This window comes from Amphiura filiformis, chromosome 6, assembly GCF_039555335.1.
Source record: "Amphiura filiformis chromosome 6, Afil_fr2py, whole genome shotgun sequence".
Taxonomy (NCBI): Eukaryota; Metazoa; Echinodermata; class Ophiuroidea; order Amphilepidida; family Amphiuridae; genus Amphiura; species Amphiura filiformis.
The window spans coordinates 52681206-52698675 of NC_092633.1; the positions used below are offsets into that span (position 1 = coordinate 52681206).

The 17470-nt window shown below is 36.4% G+C and overlaps 1 protein-coding gene across 1 annotated transcript; it reads left to right on the forward strand.

Annotated features, from left to right (window-relative positions):
• Nucleotides 1-501: 501 nt before the first annotated feature.
• Nucleotides 502-14373, forward strand: LOC140154278 (melatonin receptor type 1B-B-like). Its single transcript, XM_072176864.1, has 3 exons — nucleotides 502-646; nucleotides 4355-4568; nucleotides 13442-14373. Exons 1-3 carry the CDS (start codon nucleotides 554-556, stop codon nucleotides 14272-14274), a joined length of 1140 nt encoding a protein of 379 aa, XP_072032965.1. The 5' UTR covers nucleotides 502-553; the 3' UTR covers nucleotides 14275-14373.
• Nucleotides 14374-17470: the final 3097 nt, after the last annotated feature.

Below are 17470 nucleotides of genomic sequence, written 5' to 3' on the forward strand. Positions count from 1 at the left end.
TTCAATGGTTAAGACCAACATTTAACTGAAAAATCATAGTAAAAGTTAACCAAATCAATTACAATTAACTGGAATATAATTTAATCAATGAAAGTTAACAATGTTCAATAAATTTTGAAATCAAATTAAAGTATATTAAATTGAATTAAATTAAATTAAAGTATAGCTGACAGACTGACACTCTCGATTTTTGAAGCAAAAAATACAAAAAACCTCTATTTTTGTTTTAAGGTTTAAAGCTATTTTATTGATTCGAACAAATGTAATCATACCCACTGGTAAAATATTTATCTATACACTTTGATTTTCTGTTTGAAGGTGATTTTAATTACGCACTTGAAGGGCTTTTATAAATATGCAAAGTGCACCACACCGAAGTAGTGAAATAAATGGGATAATTTCATTATCGTTTCCCTGGAAGTGTTCTATGGCGTCAATATATGTAGCATTTTGTATATATATTATATAGCAACCACCGTTGGAGCGTCATGCGATATTACGCCGTGCCAAGTCAGGGAGTTTAGTAATTCTTTCTACCGAGAGTGGTTCATTTATGACCATGAATTTGACTGAAGAATCATTCAACATGTTCAATGACTCAGGACTAGAGGTCGATTCAAGTACTTCTGAGGATGAACCAGACTTCGTAAGTCTTTTCTTGTTATTAAATTAATCATACGATTTTAAAGATTTGATGCATACAGTTGTTTCAGTGGTGCCATCAAGCTCGTGGTAAGTAGCAACTGCCCCTTGTGTAATATCTTTCCCCTTCCCCGTCATGGACGCAATGATATTTAGATTTTAAGTCTTTGTTGGCAATTTTTATTAAATCCCCTTGAAACTCACTTGCCCTTCTTCACTTTGGCCCCCTTACCCCATGAATAAAATTCTGGCTACACCACTGGTTTGTGTAAAGGTACTCATTCCATCCAAGACGGTCATGTCAGTTATAAGGATCACATTCTCGCCAATAGAGTTGGCCTTGCCAAGTGGCCACTCCTAACAAACAAATCTTCAAGAGAAAACCACAAACTGGATTTACATTTTGGGCAAAACAGGTGAAACTCAACCCTCAGAAGCTAGCTCAGGACCAGAGCTGTAGCTCTACGGATAAATGGTCAAAATAGAGTGCTCACATTTTACCTTTTTATTTCGGCCTCAAATGGACGGTGGAAAACATTCCAGACAGTTACTAATACTGTTTTCTCATTTTTGTGAAAGTAACAAAGTTGAAATTTTTATACAAATCGTAGCTTTAACAAGATGTGCCATTCTGCCTTTGCACATCTTATATTTCGTATTCCCGGTGTCACAACTGAGCGCATATATATAAAGTATTCGTAAGTTCATCTTTTATTTTATAGCAAGGTACCTTTAACATTTCCACGCATTGCACATTTTCATCCGCATTATGGCTGTGGGTATCTCTTGAGCGTATTCTATAATTATAGCCGTTGGCCCAAATCATTTCGAAACACTATAAAATGCAGAGTACATTCGTAAAAAATAGTCACCTTGGTACTTTGGTTGGAATATGGCTCACAGCAATTACTGTGGGTGTTCTTACAAGTTCACACGGTCAGTATACGGAGGGATATATCAATCACATACTGCAGTTACTGTCCGTTTTCCTATACACAATACACAGTGCTCTCACCATTGACGCGTGACCCCTACAAATGATGTATGTTGGGAGAATGGACACTTGCCTAGTTAACATCACTGTGTGAAAAATAACCAGCCAATATTTTATTTATTCTCCAAAACTTCTAGCAAATATATTTCTCTAACATGACCTAAAATTACAGCTAGGTTAGATGTTCAGAAATGGTCGTACTTTTGTAAAATATGAGTGAGGGCAAGGCATAGCTAGCCAACTCCCCGTGTTATTTGAATGGAGATTTGACCGAAAATATTGGTATCGGACCGCTCACTTCTGAAGGATGCCACAAAAAAACCGGTAAAAGCTACATTTAAATTATTCTAAATAGGTTCTAGAAAATAAAGTTTTGTAACATGTCCTAAATTTTTAGCTAATTTAGGTGTTTGGAGAGGGTCGTACTTTTGTGTTTTAGGAAGGACATGTAAACGACAGATAACACCAAAAAATATGAAGAAATTATTTCTAAACCGTGTTAAGTCAAAAATCATTATGTTGCTCATTTTCAAGAATGCTGGTTTACAAAAAGCACGACATTGTCTGATTTCGTGAACAAAGCCACACATAACATTGTTTCCTTTCGTTTCCTTTATAATCGGTTACCCAACTGAAGCTATGAATACTATAGCTATAGGTATATCTACATGAAAACAGTCACTTGTGCACAACCAGAGAAGATCCGATTTAATCAGTTGAGCTGTTTCAATGAGTGTTATCTTGGTTTAATAGCTTTTAATGGGGTTAAGTCCTGCAAAGGTCGAGATGAATTCTACTGTAGACATGACTGCATCATGTCTTGAAATTTAACGGATTGCATGTTAGATCATGTTCTTTATACATAATATAGCAGTGAATTTGGACTACAAGTAAGTAATTGGATTAGAATTGTGTCGCTAAAAAGAAGGGTGTCAAAACCCCGCGGTCAAAACCTTTGCTGTATAGGCTCAAGAAAATGTCGAAAATCATCATGCGCTAATCAAAATTTCCCGCAAGAGTTCCACAAAGTGAACAGAGATCTTCCAGTAAAGTTCTAGAAAGGAGAGTATGTAAGGGAAAGTGTTAATTTTTTGGTCCCATGGAGAGTTTCGTTTAGAACATAAGGATAAAGAAGGAAGGTCTGTCTTTTAAACATGCGCGCATAAGTGTGTGAAGCTTCTGTAGAGCTTTTTAAAGCGCTTTTAAAATAATATGCGCTGGGCCTCTTTTTACAGGCTTTTACACGAAAAATTGGGCTAAAACAAAACAAACAAACAAACATATATAAAAGAAAGTGTGTGAAAGCCACTATAGCACTTAATATTATGCGCTGGTCTTTTTGACAGGCTTTACAAGAAAAATTGGGCTAAATTAAAACAAGCAAAAAATCTATATAAAAAAAGAAAGAAAACACCTTTTTGAGAGACAAACCTTTTTTAAGCCTTAAATAATGATGAGAACTCAACAAAGGCTTACACGGGATTTTCGATTTTCCTTATCCTAAAGTTTGATGTAAACACGTTGACTATTTATATAAAATGATGAAGCAAAAAGTGACATTGAAGATATTTTGATTCTACCGTGTTTAAGCATTATTGCACTCTTTTTGACAGAAACTACCTCGAGAGTGATTTACTTGTTTGTTCACCAATCCAATGATACTTACTCGTTAGGTTTTATTAACTTTAATGATTTATGAAGGATGGTTCAGTTAGGAGTATTAACATGAGATTCCACAACAATTTATTTCATTCTAAAAACCCATTTTGTCATTAAAACAATACACCGTAACAGTTCGTTTCATGCATGTATACATCATAAGTTAATCACTGGAAAGTAGTGACGCCTTTCCTAGCCTATTCAATTAATAAGAGCAGCGGTGACATTATATGTAAAAATTGATTAAAGTGTAGTTTAATTGGTTTCTTTGAATACTTTCACACATTTAATGATTTACCGCCAACCTATAAAATTATTATACCGTAAACTGTAAGTGCTTATACAGCATGTTCAAAAAATGGTGTAACCAAAAACGATTTTCTTCCAAGAATGCCACATCAAAATACAGTATAACACCACCTTATTTGATACCTAGATTTTGTTATAAAAAGTCATTTAACAATAGATAGTAGTCATTTAAAGCGGATTTAATGTTGAATGTGGAATACTTGTTGTTTCATCCTGCTGCTGTGAAATGTCAGTTAATAAAATGATATCTTTAGTGTAGATATGTGCGGGGTGCTCTCGTTTGTGTGTATAGGGGTCTATGGGATGTGCTAGTAACAATTTGTAAACGAGGACTCACACGCGAAAGTACCAAAGCAACTATAATGAGGACACCCCAAATGGTACATTTTGGGTGGGCCAGGGGCGGATTTAGGGGGGCGCAGCCGGCGCGTGCCCCCTCTATTTTTTGACTAGCAAAGGGCGCAGGTAACTTAAAAATACAAAAATTGTAAGAAATAAAAAAAAAAGGAACAAATTCGGCCATGAACAGCAAACAATGGGCCAAAACCGCTGAGTTTTCGAGGGGGTAACCCCCTTTAACACATTTTTTTCGTCGTCGACCAAAAGGCGCCCCCTTTATCAAAAATTCCTGGATCCGACCCTGTGGGCTTAACTCGTGACTGTACTAACTTAAGTCTATTCCCTACAGTACATTAGAATAAATTACTATTTGAGGCAATAAATTATTCTTTGCTATTATATTGTTTTCAGGAAGTAGTTTGGACAGATCGTGACAAAACTATCAACATTATATACCTCATTGTATGTATTTTACTGACCGTTACGGGAACCATTGGCAATGCATTGGTGATTGGCGCTGTGTTGATTCACCGTAAACTTCACGTCCTCAGCAATGTGTTTATTGTCAACCTGGCGGTGACTGATCTTATTGTATCAACTGGAATCAACTCTTTTTACATCATAGGTATAGTATTTCATATTTATTTACAGTAAGCAATATGTCCCTGTGCTATCAAGGGTGGATAGCAACACATAATGTATCATACATTATGCTGTTATGTGCTATCAGGAGTAGATAGCAACACATATATATTCTGTGCTATCAGAGGTAGATTGGAATACATTCTGTGCTATCAGGGGTAGATAGCAACACATAATGAATCATACATTCTGTGCTATCAGGGGTAGATATTCCGTGCTATCAGGGGTAGATTGCAACACATAATGTATCATACATTCTTTGCTAGCAGGGGTAGATAGCAACACACAATTATACATTGTGTGCTATCAGAGGCAAATAGCAACACACTATACCATACATTCTATGTTATCAGGGGTAGATAGCAAAACACACTATATAGTATATAATTTGTGCTATCAGGGTATATAGCAACACACAGTGTATCATACATACTAGATTGCAACACATAATGTATCATACATTATGTGCAATCAGGAGTAGATAGCAACACACAGCTATACATTATGTGCTATCAGGGGTAGATAGCAACAAATAATGTACCGTACTGTGCTATCGGGGGTAGATAGCAACGCGTGTCTCCACACGGAGCGACCGTTTAAACAAACGAACAAACACAGCTATACACACTGTGCTATCAGGGGTAGATAGCAACACATAATGAATTATACATTGTGTGCTATCAGGGGTAGATAGCAACACATACTATACAGTATATACATTGTGTGCTATCAGGGGTAGATTGCAACACATATATCATACATTCTGTGCTATCAGGAGTAGATAGCAACACACATCTATATATTATGTGCTATCAGGGGCGGATAGCAACATGTAATGTTTCATACATTCTGTGCTATCAGGGGTAGATATTCCGTGCTATCAGGGGTAGATTGCAACACATAATGTATCATACATTCTTTGCTATCAGGGGTAGATAGCAACACACAATTATACATTGTGTGCTATCAGAGGCAAATAGCAACACACTATACCATACATTCTATGTTATCAGGGGTAGATAGCAAAACACACTATATAGTATATAATTTGTGCTATCAGGGTATATAGCAACACACAGTGTATCATACATACTAGATTGCAACACATAATGTATCATACATTATGTGCAATCAGGAGTAGATAGCAACACACAGCTATACATTATGTGCTATCAGGGGTAGATAGCAACAAATAATGTACCATACTGTGCTATCGGGGGTAGATAGCAACGCTTGTCTCCACACGGAGCGACCGTTTAAACAAACGAACAAACACAGCTATACACACTGTGCTATCAGGGGTAGATAGCAACACATAATGAATTATACATTGTGTGCTATCAGGGGTAGATAGCAACACATACTATACGGTATATACATTGTGTGCTATCAGGGGTAGATTGCAACACATAATGTATCATACATTCTGTGCTATCAGGAGTAGATAGCAACACACGTCTATATATTATGTGCTATCAGGGGCGGATAGCAACATGTAATGTTTCATACATTCTGTGCTATCAGGGGTAGATATCAACACATAATGAATTATACATTCTGTGCTATCAGGAGTAGATAGCAACACATAGCAATACATTATGTGCTATCAGGGGTAGATAGCAACACACAGCTATACATTATGTGTTATCAGGGGTAGATAGCAACACATACTATACATACTGTCATACATTGTGTGCTATCAGGGGTAGATTGCAACACACGGCTATATATTCTGTGCTATCAGGGGTAGATAGCAACACATAATGTATCATACATACTGTGCTATCAGGAGTAGATAGCAACACACAGCAATATATTCTGTGCTATCAGGGGTAGATAGCAACATGTAATGTATCATACACACTACTCATCTATCACATCTATCAGGGGTAGATAGAAACACATAATGTATCATACGTACTGTGCTATCAGGGGTAGATAGCAACACATAATGCATCATACACACTGTGCTATCAGGGGTAGATAGCAACACATAATGTACCATACTGTGTTATCAGGGGTAGATATGAACACATAATGAATTATACATTCGGTGCTATCAGGAGTAGATAGCAACACACAGCTATACATTATGTGTTATCAGGGTGAGATAGCAACACATACTATACATACTGTCATACATTGTGTGCTATCAGGGGTAGATTGCAACACACGGCTATATATTCTGTGCTATCAGGGGTAGATAGCAACACATAATATATCATACACACTGTGCTATCAGGGGTAGATAGCAACACATAATGTATATATTCTGTGCTATCAGGGGTAGATAGCAACACATAATGTATCATACATACTGTGCTATCGGAGGTAGATAGCAATACATAATGAATCATATATACTGTGCTATCAGGAGTAGATAGCAACACACAACTATATATTCCGTGCTATCAGGGGTAGATAGCAACACATGCATCATACACACTGTGCTATCATGGGTAGATAGCAACACATAATGTATACATACTGTGCTATCAGGGGTAGATAGCAACACATAATGTATATATACTGTGCTGTCAGGGGTAGATAGCAACACATGCATCATACACACTGTGCTATCAGGGGTAGATAGCAACACATGCATCATACACACTGTGCTATCAGGGGTAGATAGCAACACATAATGTACTATACTGTGCTATCAGGGGTAGATAGAAACACATAATGTATCATACGTACTGTGCTATCAGGGGTAGATAGCAACACATAATGCATCATACACACTGTGCTATCAGGGGTAGATAGCAACACATAATGTACCATACTGTGTTATCAGGGGTAGATATGAACACATAATAAATTATACATTCGGTGCTATCAGGAGTAGATAGCAACACACAGCTATACATTATGTGTTATCAGGGGTAGATAGCAACACATACTATACATACTGTCATACATTGTGTGCTATCAGGGGTAGATTGCAACACACGGCTATATATTCTGTGCTATCAGGGGTAGATAGCAACACATAATATATCATACACACTGTGCTATCAGGGGTAGATAGCAACACATAATGTATATATTCTGTGCTATCAGGGGTAGATAGCAACACATAATATATCATACACACTGTGCTATCAGTGGTAGATAGCAACACATAATGTATATATACTGTGCTATCAGGGGTAGATAGCAACACATAATGTATCATACATACTGTGCTATCAGGGGTAAATAGCAACACATAATATATCATACATACTGTGCTATCAGGAGTAGCTAGCAACACACAGCGATATATTCTGTGCTATCAGGGGTAGATAGCAACACATAATATATCATACATACTGTGCTATCAGGGGTAGATAGCAACACATAATATATCATACATACTGTGCTATCAGGAGTAGATAGCAACACACAGCAATATATTCTGTGCTATCGGGGTAGATAGCAACACATAATATATCATACATACTGTGCTATCAGGGGTAGATAGCAACACATAATGTATCATACATACTGTGCTATCAGGGGTAGATAGCAACACATAATATATCATACATACTGTGCTATCAGGAGTAGATAGCAACACACAGCAATATATTCTGTGCTATCAGGGGTAGATAGCAACACATAATATATCATACACACTGTGCTATCAGGGGTAGATAGCAACACATAATGTATATATACTGTGCTATCAGGGGTAGATAGCAACACATAATGTATCATACATACTGTGCTATCAGGAGTAGATAGCAACACACAGCAATATATTCTGTGCTATCAGGGGTAGATAGCAACATGTAATGTATCATACATTCTGTGCTATTAGGAGAAGATGGCAACGCACAGCTATATATTATGTGCTATCAGGGGTGGATAGCAACACACAACTTTACATTCTGAGACAGTGATATCATGGGTAGATAGCAACACATAATGTATCATATATATACTGTCCCAGCAAACACAAAACGTTTTCGACATCATTTTGCATGAAACTGGCAATTTGTGTACCTTAAGCTGGCGAATCACATTGTGAAAAATAACAAAGGTAAGAAATAGTGTGTTAACCTACCAACCTGTATTTATACCCAGCAAACACAAAACGTTTTCGACATCATTCGCAAAAGGTTATAAAAGGTTGTCAGAAAACGTTTAAATGTCGGGTTATATAAAGGGTATATTAAGAGTATAAAACGTTTCCATAATCTTAAAAACATTTTTGATAATCTACTGCTCAGCAAACACAAATGTTTGACAGAAAACATTTAAATGTCGGGTTATATAAAAGGTATAAAAACGTTTTAATAACATTCCAAAAACATTTTGAAAACTTGGTACAAATCATTCTAAACAGAATGTTATTTTGGGGTTGAAAAATATTTTGCAAAAAAATGTTTGCCCAAAATATTTACAATAACGTTTTTAAAATGTTTTCATTAACCTTTAAATGTTATTAAAACGTTTTGTAAAAACATTTTAAGAACATTTCTGTGTTTGCTGGGTGCAAATATTTTAACATAATGTTATTTAAGTGTTGACAAAATATTTGGCTAAAAATGTTTGCAAAAATAGTTTAAAATAACATTTCGAAAACGTTTTAAAAATATTGTTGTAGTGTGTTTTCATACAAAACGTTTTAAAACGATTTCAGGATATTTATATAACCCGACATTTTAAAGTTATTAAAACGTTTTACCTAAACCAAACCCCAAAATATAACGTATTTAAAACGTTTTAAAAACGTTTTTGTGTTTGCTGGGGTGCTATCAGGGGTAGATAGCAACACATAATTTATCATACATACTGTGCTATCGGAGGTAGATAGCAATACATAATGAATCATACATACTGTGCTATCAGGAGTAGATAGCAACACACAACTATATATTCCGTGCTATCAGGGGTAGATAGCAACACATGCATCATACACACTGTGCTATCATGGGTAGATAGCAACACATAATGTATACATACTGTGCTATCATATCATATCATATATATACTGTGCTATCAGGGGTAGATAGCAACACATGCATCATACACACTGTGCTATCAGGGGTAAATAGCAACACATGCATCATACACACTGTGCTATCAGGGGTAGATAGCAACACATAATGTACCATACTGTGCTATCAGGGGTAGATAGCAACACATAATGTACCATACTGTGCTATCAGGGGTAGATAGAAACACATAATGTATCATACGTACTGTGCTATCAGGGGTAGATAGCAACACATAATGTACTATACTGTGCTATCAGGGGTAGATAGCAACACATAATGCATCATACACACTGTGCTATCAGGGGTAGATAGCAACACATAATGTACCATACTGTGTTATCAGGGGTAGATAGAAACACATAATGTATCATACGTACTGTGCTATCAGGGGTAGATAGCAACACATAATGCATCATACACACTGTGCTATCAGGGGTAGATAGCAACACATAATGTACCATACTGTGTTATCAGGGGTAGATAGCAACACATAATGTACCATACTGTGCTATCAGGGGTAGATAGAAACACATAATGTACCATACTGTGCTATCAGGGGTAGATAGCAACACATAATGAATCATACATTGTGTGCTATCAGGGGTAGATAGCAACACACAGCTATATATTCTGTGCTATCAGGGGTAGATAGCAACACATGCACCATAACCCTGAGCTATCAGGGGTAGATAGCAACACATAATGTATCATACATACTGTGCTATCAGGGGTAGATAGCAACACATAATGTATCATACACACTGTGCTATCAGGGGTAGATAGAAACACATGATGTATCATACTGTGCTATCAGGGGTAGATAGCAACACATAATGTATCATACGTACTGTGCTATCAGGGGTAGATAGCAACACATAATGTACCATACTGTGTTATCAGGGGGAGATAGCAACACATAATGTATCATACGTACTGTGCTATCAGGGGTAGATAGCAACACATAATGTACCATACTGTGCTATCAGGGTAGATAGCAACACATAATGTATCATACGTACTGTGCTATCAGGGGTAGATAGCAACACATAATGCATCATACACCCTGTGCTATCAGGGGTAGATAGCAACACATAATGTACCATACATACTGTGCTATCAGGAGTAGATAGCAACACACAGCAATATATTCTGTGCTATCAGGGGTAGATAGCAACATGTAATGTATCATACATTCTGTGCTATTAGGAGAAGATGGCAACGCACAGCTATATATTATGTGCTATCAGGGGTGGATAGCAACACACAACTTTACATTCTGAGACAGTGATATCATGGGTAGATAGCAACACATAATGTATCATATATATACTGTCCCAGCAAACACAAAACGTTTTCGACATCATTTTGCATGAAACTGGCAATTTGTGTACCTTAAGCTGGCGAATCACATTGTGAAAAATAACAAAGGTAAGAAATAGTGTGTTAACCTACCAACCTGTATTTATACCCAGCAAACACAAAACGTTTTCGACATCATTCGCAAAAGGTTATAAAAGGTTGTCAGAAAACGTTTAAATGTCGGGTTATATAAAGGGTATATTAAGAGTATAAAACGTTTCCATAATCTTAAAAAACATTTTTTGATAATCTACTGCTCAGCAAACACAAATGTTTGACAGAAAACATTTAAATGTCGGGTTATATAAAGGGTATAAAAACGTTTTAATAACATTCCAAAAACATTTTTGAAAACTTGGTACAAATCATTCTAAACAGAATGTTATTTTGGGGTTGAAAAAATATTTTGCAAAAAATGTTTGCCCAAAATATTTACAATAACGTTTTTAAAATGTTTTCACAACCTTTAAATGTTATTAAAACGTTTTGTAAAAAACATTTTAAGAACATTTCTGTGTTTGCTGGGTGCAAATATTTTAACATAATGTTATTTAAGTGTTGACAAAATATTTGGCTAAAAATGTTTGCAAAAATAGTTTAAAATAACATTTCGAAAACGTTTTAAAAATATTGTTGTAGTGTGTTTTCATACAAAACGTTTTAAAACGATTTCAGGATATTTATATAACCCGACATTTTAAAGTTATTAAAACGTTTTTACCTAAACCAAACCCCAAAATATAACGTATTTAAAACGTTTTAAAAACGTTTTTGTGTTTGCTGGGGTGCTATCAGGGGTAGATAGCAACACATAATTTATCATACATACTGTGCTATCGGAGGTAGATAGCAATACATAATGAATCATACATACTGTGCTATCAGGAGTAGATAGCAACACACAACTATATATTCCGTGCTATCAGGGGTAGATAGCAACACATGCATCATACACACTGTGCTATCATGGGTAGATAGCAACACATAATGTATACATACTGTGCTATCATATCATATCATATATATACTGTGCTATCAGGGGTAGATAGCAACACATGCATCATACACACTGTGCTATCAGGGGTAAATAGCAACACATGCATCATACACACTGTGCTATCAGGGGTAGATAGCAACACATAATGTACCATACTGTGCTATCAGGGGTAGATAGCAACACATAATGTACCATACTGTGCTATCAGGGGTAGATAGAAACACATAATGTATCATACGTACTGTGCTATCAGGGGTAGATAGCAACACATAATGTACTATACTGTGCTATCAGGGGTAGATAGCAACACATAATGCATCATACACACTGTGCTATCAGGGGTAGATAGCAACACATAATGTACCATACTGTGTTATCAGGGGTAGATAGAAACACATAATGTATCATACGTACTGTGCTATCAGGGGTAGATAGCAACACATAATGCATCATACACACTGTGCTATCAGGGGTAGATAGCAACACATAATGTACCATACTGTGTTATCAGGGGTAGATAGCAACACATAATGTACCATACTGTGCTATCAGGGGTAGATAGAAACACATAATGTACCATACTGTGCTATCAGGGTAGATAGCAACACATAATGAATCATACATTGTGTGCTATCAGGGTAGATAGCAACACACAGCTATATATTCTGTGCTATCAGGGGTAGATAGCAACACATACACCATAACCCTGAGCTATCAGGGGTAGATAGCAACACATAATGTATCATACATACTGTGCTATCAGGGTAGATAGCAACACATAATGTATCATACACACTGTGCTATCAGGGGTAGATAGAAACACACAATGTACCATACTGTGTTATCAGGGGTAGATATGTATCATACGTACTGTGCTATCAGGGGTAGATAGCAACACATAATGTACCATACTGTGCTATCAGGGGTAGATAGCAACACATAATGTATCATACGTACTGTGCTATCAGGGGTAGATAGCAACACATAATGTACCATACTGTGCTATCAGGGGTAGATAGCAACACATAATGTATCATACGTACTGTGCTATCAGGGGTAGATAGCAACACATAATGCATCATACACCCTGTGCTATCAGGGGTAGATAGCAACACATAATGTACCATACTGTGCTATCAGGGGTAGATAGCATCACATAATGTATCATACGTACTGTGCTATCGGGGTTAGATAGCAACACATAACGTATCATAAATACTGTGCTATCAGGGGTAGATAGCAACACATAATGTATATCATACGTACTGTGCTATCAGGGGTAGATAGCAACACATAAGGTATATCATAAATACTGTGCTATCAGGGGTAGATAGAAACACATAACGTATCACACATACTGTGCTATCAGGGGTTCAGGGGTTCTCTATTCTATATGAACCTTCAAGTCAATTAAACTTGTACTGATATGACTATTATATACATGCCTACTTTTTTTAGGACAGTCCTACAGTTTTGATCATAATAGTTTCCCGACCTGGTTATACTTTACAGGTATCGTGACAGATGGAGACTGGTTTGTTTGGCCTTCTGGTATTGACACTGGTTTGTGTCGTTTCACCGCTGCTCTCTGTATCGTAACCTGCGCATGTTCCATCTGGACAATGTTAGCTATCAGTATTAATAGATACATCTGTATCTGTCATCATAATCTCTACCTGGACCTGTTCAAGAAGTCATATATGCCATTTTATGTACTCGCTGTTTGGGTCATTAGTTTCTTACTAGATCTCCCAGTAGTTGCTGGTTGGGGTAAACACGGATACAACCCACGATCCTTACACTGCGCTCTGGATTACAAGGCTGGATACGACTACAGACTGTTTCTGCTCTTCGTAGGCTTTGGACTTCCATTAAATGGATTGTTGCTTTGTTACACCAAAATCTTCTTGTATGCTAGAGCCACGCAGAAGAATTTAAAGAAATATCAAGAAGATGGCCCCTGCAAGACTGGTATCAAAACGACTGATATGAGACTACTTCGTTCTATTTTGATCATCGTAGTAATGTTTGTGTTATTGTGGGCTCCTTATGCGTTAATTCTACTCTTTGACACAGCGTTAACTTGGCCGAGATCTGTTCTGATACTGGCTGTCTGTATGGCCCATGTCAGCTCCAGTGTCAATAGCATCATATACGCAGCAACAAACAAGAATTTTCGTGAAGGATATATTCATCTCATCAAAGTGTGTGTTTGTTATTTCAAGATATGTGGGAATAGAGATGAGAAAATAGTAAAAGGATTGATGATTGCATCCGTTGATAGTACACTTCAGGATAAAGAAAGACGCATGATAAATGGGCAAGAACCTGCCACAAATGTTTAGAAATATACGATTATTAAAAAGATGACATTAATGATTATTTTTGAAACGATCAAAGGATTCGCATATTTATGATTCACAATTTGCACGATACATGTCCGTCTTGCAGTGGCAGCGCCACGCCGCGGCGTGGCGTAACCAGGGGTGGAGCTGCCCCCCGTGAGAAGTCTTGCTCCCCCCTCCCCCGTGAGAGGCCTTTTTTGTACTTTTAGCCTAATTTTGACCATTTTCGTCAAAGTTTGCCCCCTGGAAATTTGCCTTCCCCCCACCCCCTCTGAAAAAAGTCCTGGCTACGCCACTGCCGTCTTTTAACAGTGTAAAACACCATATATACATATTCACACCTACAAAATGTAAACGCGAGGCCGTGTTCCGCAAAAGTCTCGAAATGGAGTCAACCAAATTTGGTTTACAAACGAAACGAACATGCTGATGAAACCGGCAAGAATATAGCGCGCCGAGAGTGGTTTAATCTGGTTTCACATTTGGTCCCATCTAAGTCATATCTAAGTCACATGACCAAAATCCCGCTCCAGTCAACCACTCTTGAAAAAGTCTCGTCGGATGACGGACGAAAATTTGAGTAAGTCAAATTTTTTCTTAAGTTGTGTGACCAGTTTAAACTTACCTCAACACATTTGGTCCCATTTTAAAAACTTCATTGAACACAAACGAAGGATTTATAAACACCGTTTAAAAACAAGTTGAGATATATAGGTTAATGGACAGCCGACTATATTCCTTGGGCATCTATATATAAAATAACTATATCACCCACTCAAATAAATCTGATCAGTGTTCGTGCATGCATTATAATTGACGTTAACACAAAATGTATAAAGTACTTTATGAAAAACACACTGCCTTATTCATGGCACCTACCACAATTTACATAAAATAACGCACATATTTTGGAGACAGGGTCCATATATAAACACCTACAGATATTTAATTATAACACTTTTAAACACTTAAAAGTGTTTATGACAGTGAAGGTATAAGCAGCTTGAACAACTAAACACTAAATTGAATAAACACATACAACTCAAGTATTTAGATTCTAAACATATATATGTGTTTAATTTTGACAATAATAAAATATAAACACGTCGATTTACAGTGTAAACATAATAAACATCTCAAAAAAAGTAACTGACCCCCCTTAAGGGGTGGGGTATGAACGTTTGGACAGTATTTATTGTGGGACATTAGAGCACGTCAGACATATCGAATTGCATTCTGAATACGAAGAATGTCCTTCTGATATCAAATATTTTTAATTTTTTGAAATTCGCAATGTAATACACAAATGATTAAAATTGATATTTTTGATATTTAACAGTACTCGAAGTAAACTTTATAAATCTGATAATTTATACTTAAAGTGTATGTAGGTGGGATGAAAAGCCGACGATCAATTGAAAATTTTGGCCTTTCGTATTAAAGATATGGATTTTTTTCCCAAAACACCAAAAAAAATTAGGTCTTTTTGCGAAAAAAATCCATATCTTCAATATGAAAGGTCAAAATTTTCAATTGGTCGTCGGCTTTTCCTCCCAGCTCCATACACTTTAAGAATATGTCATTAGATGTATACAATTTATTTCGAGGACTGTTATATATCAAAAATTTGAAAAATATCAAATTTTAATAATTTGTCATAAAATTTGTATTATATAGTGAATTTCAAAAAATGAAAATTATTTGATATCAGAAAGACATTCTTCGTATTCAGAATGCATTCAATATGTATGATGTGCTCTCATGTCCCACAAAAAATACTGTCGAAACGCTCAAAACGCTCATTCCAGATCCCTTAAATATTGACAATTATTCAAAAACGGGTGATTATATTACAAATCTGTAAAATGCGTTGAAAGCAGAATTTCTTTCTGCACATTTTGACACCTCATTTGTAGCAATTGACTAAATATTGACGTCACAGCGTACACTTAAATCAATGTAGCCCAAGATTTGAAAGTTGCAGTAAATCTATTGATTTTGCATTCAGTGTAATGGAAGGAAATCTGTGTAATGATATATGGGTGTTTTTGTATTGTAAAATTTGTATGTAAGTGCAACTTTCAAATCTGGACCTCACTACATTAAATTGACCGGTGTTTTATTGTTTTCTGGGCTATCGTATCAAATGAGGTGTCAAAATGCGCAGAAATAAATTCTGCTTCCAACGCATTTTACAGATTTGTAATACAATCACCCGTTTTTGAATAATGGTCATTATTTAAGGGGGGTTAGTTACTTTTTTTGAGATGTTTATATTTCATGACGTGAAACACAACTGATTATTCTGTAACTCGTTTTGCAAAATTTTGTGATACCGAGCGAGCGTCTCCGCGTGCTATACGTTAATGATATGGTTTGTAAATCAAATTTATCATGCGTATACATTGTCCTTCTAATGGACAGGCGGTCATTTGAAATGTAACTTAATGAATAGTAATATAATTAGCTGTAAGTCCTGCACTATATAAATTGACACAAACTTAATAAAATTGACGCTTTCCGATAAACTTCGGTAGCACAAAATATATGGCATGGGTATCGATTCTTTGATTTCATTTACTGTGACCCATATTCATGACTCGCTCTGTCCCTTACTCGCATTGCCACGGTTCCTCCCTCTGCTGATTTTATTTCTAAATATGTGATGCGATCAAGCAAAATCAGTCGGAACTCGGAAATATGAACATTTCAGTTTCTTTTAGGATAGTAAAAAGCATTTACAAAGCTGGATCATTTGGGGGGGGGGGGCGACCATGATTGGAGGAGGGCGAACTGTCCAATGGGGGAGGCACACGCCGTTTTAGGCCATTTTCCTATGGGAATTTCTAAATTTTGCAATCGATTTGGGGGCACGTGCAACCCCTCCCACCCGGGCCCCATGACGCTACGGCACTGGGTTTTGGTTAGTAAACACATTTTAATAACATTAAATGCCGGGTTATATAAAGGTCAAATATGAATCTTTTTTCTTAAAAGGTACATGTATAATAATAACAATTTGGCTAAACGCCTAACGTGTTTAAAAAGTGTTAGGTTTACAGTGTACATATCAATACCGGTATTCACAATTTTTATCTGGATTTTAACGTTGATGTGTATGGGTAATTGCTGTATCATGCATGCTTTATGACCCTGTTAACAATTCGCTTAGTAATATTATTATAGGTTATGGTTG